General features: G+C 39.5%; 1 protein-coding gene and 1 long non-coding RNA gene across 2 annotated transcripts; both read left to right on the forward strand.

The window, feature by feature from the left end:
* The first annotated feature begins 3,547 nt into the window (after positions 1-3,547).
* LOC121995489 (F-box/LRR-repeat protein 25-like) lies at positions 3,548-5,011 on the forward strand. The gene is made up of 3 exons (XM_042549218.1): positions 3,548-4,507; positions 4,592-4,753; positions 4,826-5,011. The coding sequence occupies exons 1-3, from the start codon at positions 3,548-3,550 to the stop codon at positions 5,009-5,011; spliced, it is 1,308 nt and encodes a 435-aa protein (XP_042405152.1).
* A 1,932-nt stretch (positions 5,012-6,943) lies between these two features.
* On the forward strand, positions 6,944-8,350 carry LOC121994564. Its single transcript, XR_006115778.1, has 3 exons — positions 6,944-7,540; positions 7,711-7,918; positions 8,291-8,350. It is a non-coding gene; the product is annotated as an uncharacterized LOC121994564 (long non-coding RNA).
* The last annotated feature ends 2,395 nt before the right edge of the window (positions 8,351-10,745 follow it).

Consider the following 10,745-nt stretch of genomic DNA (forward strand, 5'->3'; position numbering starts at 1 on the left):
ATAATTTTCTCTTCTTCAATTTATTTGGCCGGCCACCTCTTTCCTCATAACAAGGAGAGTTTTAATTAAAACAAAAATTAAAACTTCCTAATTTGTTTCTAGAAATTTATAAAAATTTCTCCAATAATTTAATCCCTTCATTATTGGTTAATAAAAAGAAATTTTACAAATTAAAATCTTTCTTTTAAACATGTGGATAATTTCCAAAAAGGAAAGTTATCTCTAAAAATTAAAATCTCCTTTCAATCTACAAATAAGGAAAGATATTAAATATTTTCTTAATCTTTTGTAGAAACTAATAAAAGAGAATTTTTAATTTTTAAACTTTCTTTTAAATCATGAACATAATTAAAATGAAAGTTTTTACCAAAATTAAAATCAACCTTTTAATCTACAAATAAGGAAAAAGATTTAGCTCTTCTCTTAATCTTTTGTAGAATCTTATAAAAGGAAAGATTTAAATTTTTAAACTCTCTTTTAAATCATGTTATCCACATAAGAAAAATTTTAAAAATAAAAATCCTTTTATTTTAATTTGGGCCGGCCACACCAGGCTTGAACCCAAGCTAGGGCCGGCCACCTTGAAGCACCCATGAACCAAACTTTGGCCGGCCCTAGCTTGGTCTCCAAGCTAGCTTGGCCAGCCCCTATGGGATGGGTAAGAAGGTGGGTATAGGTGGGTATAGTACTTTATAATTAAGAGGCTACGATAGGGACCGAGAGGAGGAATTGGTTTTGGTCTCCCGATAAAATTAAACATCCCGTGTTCGCCCCGAACACACAACTTAATTTTATCAATAATAATTCATTACACTAGAGAACTATTATTGAACTACCGCACCAATCCCATATTACATTTTGGGCTCCTTCTTATTATGAGTGTGTTAGTCTCCCTGTGTTTAAGATAACAAATGTCCACTAATTAAGTAAGTTACTGACAACTCACTTAATTAATATCTAGCTCCAAGAGTAGTACCACTCAACTTCATCGTCATGTCGAACTAAGTCCACCTGCAGGGTTTAACATGACAATCCTTATGAACTCCTCTTGGGGACATTCTCAACCTAGATCACTAGGACACAGTTTCCTTCTATAATCAACAACACACACTATAAGTGATATCATTTCCCAACTTATCGGGCTTATTGATTTATCAAACTAAATCTCACCCATTGATAAATTAAAGAAATAAATATCAAATATATGTACTTGTTATTATATTAGGATTAAGAGCACACACTTCCATAATAACTGAGGTCTTTGTTCCTTCATAAAGTCAGTATAAAAGGAACGACCTCAAATGTGTTGGGGTTGCAAGATTGCAAACATAGTCTCATATTGGAAACACATGGGAAAGATCATGGGTTTATAAGAGGAAAGATATCTCCATTGGCATGAGGCCTTTTGGGGAGAGTCCAAGAGCAAAACCATGAGGGCTCAGGCCCAAAGTGGACAATATCATACCATTGTGGAGATATCTAAATTCTTTTCGATCCTACAATTGGTATCAGAGCCCGGACTGCCAGAAGGTTTAACCGTCGACTGTGCACAAGAGCTATGGTCTGATTGAGCCATGTGGGTACAATATTGACCTCGAACAAAGAAAGTGGAGGCTCCTATGTTCTGATCAAGAGGACCAGATACCAGGCAGGAAGTCCTAGTTGCGACTAGGCAAGGAAGTCCTAGTAGGTCGGGTGGACCGAGGGGCAGGAAGACCTGGTGGGTCGAGGATCGGACGTGGGAAGCCTATGGTCCTTTGTTTGAGGGGGGGATTGTTGGGGTTGCAAGGTTACAAACATAGTCTCATATTGGAAACACATGGGAAAGATCATGGGTTTATAAGAGGAAAGATATCTCCATTGGCATGAGGCCTTTTGGGGAGAGCCCAAGAGCAAAACCATGAGGGCTCAGGCCCAAAGTGGACAATATCATACCATTGTGGAGATATCTAAATTCTTTTCGATCCTACAAAATGGTCCTACTCAATACACTCTAAGTGTACTAGTGTAATTATATAGTTAAGATAAACTAACACCTAATTACATTACGACCTTCCAATGGTTTGTTCCTTTCCATCTTGGTCGTGAGCTACTGTTTATAATTTATAAGGAACCGATAACATGATCTTCTGTGTGTGATACCACACACCATGTTATCTACAATATAAATTAATTGAGCAACTACATTTATCGTAAATGTAGACATTTGACCAATGTGATTCTTATTTCTAGATAAATGTTTATACCAAAAGCTAGGCTTTTAGTATACATTCTAACACTAGTGTTCGATCAACCCGGTCGACAGAAGAGTGGGCCGAGCAAGCTGCCCGTGTCAGCCCGATCGATAGGAGGGTGGGCCGAGCGGCCCACCCGGTCGATAGGAGGGTTGGCCGAGCAGGCCACCCGTCCGGCACGGGGTATGACATTGGCATTGAATAATGAACCGATAAAATAATAAAAGAAGAAAAGATAAATATGTAATAAGGGGAAGAGAAAACAAAAAATAACATTCCATCTACCATTGAATGCGAAGAAGCCAAGACAAATATACTTTCTATTAGTAATTAATGTCATTAAACAGGAAAAGATGAAGGGTTACTAAGAAAAGTATAAAAGAGTATGCTAGGTATGAAGAAAAAGGGAGGATTCATCTCTATTTCTATTATTTTCATATTCTTTTCCTGCTATTTTTTCTAACTTGAGTATTGGAGGGCCAACGTCAAATACCCTTTCCTTGGTTTGGTTTATTTTACAGAGTGGAGCAAGGTGTTCATCCAATTAGCAGAGCCGTCACATCTCCGACTTTTCAACTTCACACTTTCGGACAGGATCATTTAAATTATATAATAATAATTTTACTATTACATCATATATTCTTTTATCAAAGTTAAAATTGATTGATAAAAAAAAATTAAAATAACAATCAAAATGTATATTAATAGTATTATTATAAATTATTATTCATTACTAAATTAATTAGTATTTTTAGCATTTTATGGATAAAATTTAACTTTATGTATTTAATTAAAAATATTTATATTAAAAATATATTATTTTTATTATATTATACTTTAAAATTTAACATAAAGAAATTTTTAGTTTTAAAATTTTACTAATAAAGTGAGCTTTGTAAAAAAATAAAAATATTTATAGATTACCTAGTTGGTCATCATTTTCTATTAAAAAATAATTCCTTATATCGTATCAATTATTTTTTTTAAATTTTATTAATAAAATTAAATATCTCTAATAATATATTTTTAAATTTTTAAAAAAATAAGGTAATTTTTTTTTATAAAAAAAAAATTTCCTTAAAGTCTCAATTGTTGAGACGGCTCTGAATTAGAATAGCATTAAAAAAAAAAAAAAAATAATCAGATACATTGGAAATTAAAGATTTTTTAAAAAAAAATTGTCAAACTATATGTTTCCTTTATTGTCGGGGCTTTCCTGTAATTTAATTGTCTTGGATCAGATTATTTGGCTATAGGCTATAAATATGTAGGTCCGTAGATCAGACGCCGCAGCGGTCTTCCTCTCTCTCTTCATGGACGGTTCGAGTAGCAGCCGCCGCCGCTTTCGCCGGCACGTGCTGTCGGAAGGGGAAGACTACCTCAGTAATCTCCCGGACGAGCTTCTCCATCACATCCTTTCCTTCCTCCCCACTATAGACTCCATCCGTACCTCCGTTCTGGCCCGCAGATGGCGCCGCGTCTGGACTTCCGTCCCCGTCGTCGACTTCTCCTACCTCCAACTAAAACGCTTCATCATGAAGCGCTTCTTCGCTTCCCGCAGCGGCGACTCTGTTTCTCGTCTTCACCTCTCCGGTCTCAGCATTCTCAGCATTCAACGTCAAACTGCCGTTAAAAAGTTGGGCGGACATGGATCGACCTACAAGTTGAGAATTATACGTGAGAATTTCCTCTATGACTTGGTCGAATATGCCAAATCCCACGGCGCCCGACACGTGACTCTCCTCAATTTCTTCTTTGAGGAATACGGAATCACAATCGATTCTTTTCTCCAACTTCTGTTCGATTGGCCATCGCTCTTGTCGTTGAATCTGCAAGTCGTGGACGATGTGAATTTCATATTTACGATTTCCGACTCCATCGCCTTCAGATTGAGCAATCTGAAGACGCTTTCCCTCGGACTTAGCGAAAATATTATTCCTAACGAGGGCTTGGCTAGGTTGCTCTCGGGTTGTCCTGTTTTGGAAGAATTAAGATTAAATGCAAAATATCCCCGACACAAATTCGTTCAAATAGCGGCGCCAAATCTTTTCAGATTGACTCTTATAACTGCTCCAGCAAATGTTCAAATCACTTGTCCGAAACTCCAATATTTAAGGCTAAAATCCGAATTCAGTTTGACAAACTTGCAGATCGAAGCACCCTCCTTGACTTCCGTGCGCTTCGGAACATTTGTTCAGACGCTATGCGATGTGACTGCGGCAGCTATAACTGTGTCGGACAAATGCCTTTCAGGCTTGAAGACGGGATTCCTGGTATGTTTTCGCTCGATCTTCTCCTCCTGATTGTTTTAGAACTAATGGAGATGTCAGACTTACAGATGGTTTGATTTGTTTCAGAAAAAATATAAGGCAGTCGTAGGAGGGTTTCCTGTCTTTCACAAACTGCTCGAGTTGAAGATCAAAATGTATGTCGCAGAGAGGTTGAGCCTGAACATAGTGTTTGATCTTCTTCGATGTGTGCCGAATCTACAGTCACTCGTTTTAACTGAATCCGAAAAGGTTTGAGTTTGAGATATTTATTAATGGCGATGCTTTCTTAATTTGCCTTGACTGATCATCTCTCATTTTTAGCAACCGTGTGATGAAGATTTCGACGAACGGGAGGAGAGTTCATTGAGGATTAATGAGCCTTTGGAGCATCTGAAAAGGGTCTCGATGAATATCAGGAATGAAAGAATCAGATTGTGGTTTTTAAAGACGCTATCAGAGACTGTTCTGGAATGGGATCGAGTAGCAGTCAACTGCTATGTTGATTAATATTGATTTTGTTAATTGTAGCATATATATTATCTTTTCTCATGTCATAAATACAGATATATAATAATGCAGGAATAATTTAAAAAAACTATTTATATATAAAAAAACTTCGAAGAACGTCTACCAATAGCTAACACAGAAATTTTTATTTTTTCAAACAAAATTGCCTTGTAGAATTTCTACTTGCTTAAATTTAATTTTATCACCAGAGAGAATATATATAAGTTGTTTAAGATTTATCAAAAAAAAAAAAAAAGAAAGAGGATTATATTTTAAAATTAATCAAGCACAGGTACTCGGCGCTGGAATTGATAGGCGCCTTGATAAATTTTTTCATGTAAATTATTTTTATTTTTTATTTTTTGAACATCAACATTTTTTTAAAATTTTAAATCCTAACTATATATAATATATCGCGAGTATCTAAAATTAATTAATTTAATTTTAAATTTTAAAAGAAATAAATACTATTAGATGTTTAAATATATTTTTTGTGAGTATTTAAAAATTTTTAATATTATTTTTTATGTTGATAACTATAACTTAATTTCTAAATATTAAAGAATAGTTATATATATATATATATAATTATTAATATCATTTGCTTATGTCATAATAAAAAACGCTACGCCAGATCAGGGAGATAGCGAGATGGCGATTTTATGAGCCAATTTGACGCTAGATTAAAGATTAATGGCACATGTCCTAACTAATTGTCCTAACTAAGCAGGCAGGCACTCAATCGCCCTGCTTCTCCTAACCTTGCCTATAAATAGGCCTCTCACCACTATCTTCCACTGTGCTTCATTCCTTCCTTTCTCTCTCCGTTTTCGTCTTGCTTTGGCTCTTTCCATTTTTGTTTCGCTTCGAGTTTCTCAATGCAATTTTGGAGTAAGCTATCCCGATCTACCTTCTTCTTCCACTCTTTCTCTGTTTTCGTTTCGCTTCAGGTTTCATCATCGAGTTTCGGTGTAAGCTATCTCTATTTACATTCTTCTTCCACTCTTTCTCTGTTTTCATTTCGCTTCTGGCTTTGCGATGGAGTTTTGGGCTAAGCTATCTCGATTTACATTCTTCTTCCATTCTTTTTCCGTTTCGCTTTGGGCTTCGCGATGGAGTTTTGGAGTAAGCTATCTCGATTTACATTTTATTCTACTCTTTCTCCATTTTCGTTTCACTTCAGGCTTAGCGATAGAGTTTTAGAATAAGCTATCTCGATTTACATTCTTCTTCAACTCTTTCTCCGTTTTCGTTTCACTTAAACTATCTCGATTTACATTTCTTTCACTCTTTCTCTTGTTTCGTTTGTTTTCGTTTCGCTTCGGGCTTCGTGATTGAGTTTTGAGGTAAGCTATCTCGATTTACATTCTTCTTCCACTCTTTCTTCGTTTTCGTTTCGCTTCGGACTTCGCGATGGAGTTTTGGAGTAAGTTATCTCGATTTACATTCTTCTTCAACTCTTTCTCCGTTTTCGTTTCTCGTTTGTTTTCGTTTCGCTTCGGACCTTGCGACGGAGTTTTGGGGTAAATTATCTGGATTTGTATTTTTTTACTTTTAAGGCCTGAAAGTTCGCCCAATGTAACATCCAAGTGCAAGTTTTTGTCAAAATTAATCGCAGACTGATGATACTTAGAACACTTTCAGATCAGTGTTGGCAAATTAGGATGGTGCCACCGTTTCCTGCACTGGGTGTGTCCGCTCTGCGCACCACCAAGGCACTGGGTGCCCTCGTTTTTTGCACTAGGTGCGTCCACTCTACGCACCACTAAAGGCACTGCACTGGGTGCCTCCGCTCTGTACACCAGCAAGGCATTGGGTGTGAGATCTCGAAAAAATTTAAATAAATAAGGTTATTTGGGAAATAGTCTTATAGAATTTTTCCGGAATTTTTAGAAATTTTCTGGGAATTTTTCGGAGCTCGTACGGAGGGTTTTGAGGGGATAAACTTTGGGCTCGGATAAAGCCTGTTTAGGATACTCGTTTAAGTGAGGAAATGTGTTAATATATAAATTCATTTCCTTTATTTCTTTTCTCCCCCAAACCCCATCGCCGATTCACCCGACTCTTCACCCAACCCGAACACCTTCTTCCCGGATCTCCCCAACTCCTCTCGACCTCTCTTTCTCGCGGACGAAGCACAGCCGGGGGTTCCGGTGATCGTCGACCTCGACGGAAACTAGTGGGGTCACCGGAGCTTGACGGTGCCGAGGAGCTGGATCTGATCAGGGGGTTCTGTCCGGCGGATTTGGAAGCCGATCTCCTCCTACGCGACCCTCTCCTTCCTCGATCTCTCTAGCCTTCGTCGCCGATCCTGAGGAACTCATCGCTGGATCTCGACGGTGCCAAGGAAGACCGGGCTGCCTTCGGCCGAAGGGTCTCTGCTCCGGTGGTGCTTGCGGCCGATCGCCGAAGGTGCGGCGGCTAGGGCACGGTGAAGGACCAGATCTTGCGTCGACTCCCAACCAATCGCCTACCGAAGCTTGGAGAGGTGCCCTAGTCCGGATCTGTATCACTCGATCGCCGGCGTGGGTAAGCCAGCCTTAACCGAAAGCCCCTCTTCTGAAATTGCCTCTTGATTCATCACTGGATCCTTGTTGATTCAAGGGTTTAGCTAGATTAGGGTTCTTCTTTTGGATTTGAATCTTCTTGTGCTGGATTCTTCTCTGATCGAATTGGTCATCTTATTGTGGTTGGTTTAGGTTTTGGTTGGAGATGATGGGATCAATTGAGTTGCCGAGCAAAGGCTTGAAGGTTTATTGTGTGATCCGTGATCTCCATTGATTGAACCCTTCTTGATCCGATCAGGAGGTGAGGTCTGTGCTTGCTGTGGAGTTTCTTTGGTTCCGGCAGCTACTCCATCGAGCAGAACACTTTGTTCCAGCATCAATAGGGGGCTGTGAGGTTAAGGTATGGTGTAGGATTTTTGATTGGGTAGTAGATCATCATGTAGTTTGGTTATTTTAGATGGTTATGCCTGTTGTGGATGAATTAGGGTTATGTTGATTGTGATTAGATTTAATTGCTTAGATTAAACTAATGGAATGATTAGGGTTAAGACAATTAACCCTAGTCAACTATTGGATTTAATCTAAGATTGGATTTCTAATCTAATTGGTGATTAGAGATTAGGTAACTAATCCTAATTAACCATTAGATTTAATTATGTAGATTGAGGTTGTGATTAGGGCTTTGCCCTAATTTAGGTTTAGGGATTTTATTTAGCTATTCATTTGGATTTAGCTAAATAAAATATATATATATATTGTTTGATTGACACAGGACTCTGATTAGAGACAGGCGTCTCGACCTTGGATTGCTTGATTGTACCTTCTATTGGAGGCGGGTACCCTTTGACTTATCTTTTGATACTGTCTTATGATATGTATAGTTTATATATAGTTGCTAGTGATAGGTGGTAGATTTATTTCTTCCCTGGTCTTAGCTAGTTGATACCTATCACATGCTTCATCTGTTAGTTGCCTTACTTCAGGATTGGATATTTACCTCTTGCCATGTATATATATGTTCATAGAGATGCATGTCTATAGTGCTCTACTCTACCGGATTAGTTGCTTTACATGTGGGATACATGCTCTTGGATTCATGATACTTACATCATTGTTATATGTGATATCTTTGAGTTTATGCTGTTTATATCATGGTTATATATATGCGTTTACCTTTTGGGCACCCGCGTATATGGAGGAGGCTATGTTCTGTATGACATATTGTAGCATCATGCACCATCCCGCATGATTGCATGCGGGCGATTGACGACTCCATTATTGTTGAGCTCGTCGGCTAGCTACAAGGGCCTGACCACTGCATGGGTAGTGGCACGGCACCAGGGTGTGTATGGCCTTTGTCAGGCTCCGCGGGTCCGCTCATGGGTAGTGTGATCGCAGCGTGGTAGCACGTCGAGATCCCTCCCAGTTGAGAGCGTTACGCTCCCTCACTATGTTTGAGGTAGGAGGATAGGTGTACTCAGACGAGATCCCGTCCACTCGGTCACTCATCGTGGGTAGTGACGACAGAGTGCACGTGTCACAACCCTACCTACTCGGTCTCGCCATCGCATGTGAGACGGCCGACTGCGTCAGGGTGACCATGTCATATCGCATCATATGCACAGTATGCATTTATTGTGATTGTTGCATATTGGATGATGCACTTGGGTATCGCATATGATTGACATGCATACAGTGACATGGTATTTGTTCGACTATCTTATGTATGTCCACAGTCATTCGCCCAAGCCTCGCAGTGAGTATAGTTTATTTCAATTATGCATTTCTTATTATTCTTGTCAGAACTCGACATATACGGTTACTCATTACTAGTTATTCAGCTATGCATACCTGTTATATTGTTAGGAGACTGTACTGTAGGTCCTATGGTTTAGGAGACTGTACCTTAGGATATTATGGTAGTTATATGTTGCTGTACATATCTATTGGATTACCTGCTGAGTTCTTTGAACTCACCCCGTTGTTACTATTTTTTTCAGGTTGAGGCCGTCAGGAGAGATTCCAGTCGCTAGCCCCATTATCGCGAGGATTTTCTTTGTCGGATTATATTTTGCTTTTGCATCTTATATACTTGTATTGTGGGTTTGTATTGTGGACTTTACATTGCACATTCGGGTTTGCTACTTTTGTTTTCCGCTGCGGTTGTATTTCCATTACTTCGTGGATTTGTTTCTGCGTTGTAGTGGAGTAGGCTGTTTACATATATCTTCGAGGTTCTATATCGTCTTTCTTTATTAAACTGCGTGGATTGATCATATATTATATCTGTGTGGAATGTTGATATAAACTGCGTGGTTTGTTTCTTATTTGTATTGTATTATTCCGGCCGTGTGTGGCCGAGGTATAGAGATATATGTATACTGAGCTTCATATTGTCCGCCGTACAGGGGAGATGCTGCCGAAATTTCTTCGGACAGGGACTACCTGGGGCGTGACAATTTATTTGGTATCAGAGCAGGTTTTGCGATACCTACTTGTCGGGTTTTGGATTTACGAGGCTTACTTTCGTAAGCATTTCTCGGTATTTCGGATTGTACGGATTTTCGTCGATTTTATCGTTTCGAAATTCCGAGGTATTTTGACGCGGTTTTATTGGTTCTATTTGGGGCTAAGCAGCGACAGGACATCTCCAGACGGCAAATAGGTAATTTAGGAAAATTTTCAGTTCTTATACCTGTAGTGATATCTGGGTAACATTTTCTTTACAGATATGCCACCTACACGTGTACCGGCACCGAGACGTGGGCGGCCACGTAAGAGGCCGTTAGATTCTCCTGAGACAGAGCCTTCAGAGAGGTCTGGTAGGGTTGAGCCTGTCCGTCAGGGGCAGACTCCTCAGGTCATTGTGGGTACGGGTGCTTATCAGACCCCGATAGCTCCGACTTCCGAGGTACCTACCTCGACTGTACCGCCAGTAGTACCTACAGGGTACTCGGCACCTTCTCTAGCCGCGCCTGCTACTACGTACTTGGCACCCCAGATACCTGCGCCGGTTACTGCACACCCGGCACCCGCACCAGCAGTACCGGTTACATCTTACCCGGTACCGCCCATCGTACCTTTAGTCGTCCCTACTTATGCCTACTCTGTAGTTCCACTAGTGGTTCCTACCCTGTTTATGTGGCAGCACCAGTGGTACCTCTTCCAACCTATCCATCAGTACCACCCATAAGATCAACTCCAGTGATTCTGCCCAGTACCGCAGC

Source organism: Zingiber officinale, chromosome 6A (genome assembly GCF_018446385.1).
Source record: "Zingiber officinale cultivar Zhangliang chromosome 6A, Zo_v1.1, whole genome shotgun sequence".
Classification (NCBI taxonomy): domain Eukaryota; kingdom Viridiplantae; phylum Streptophyta; class Magnoliopsida; order Zingiberales; family Zingiberaceae; genus Zingiber; species Zingiber officinale.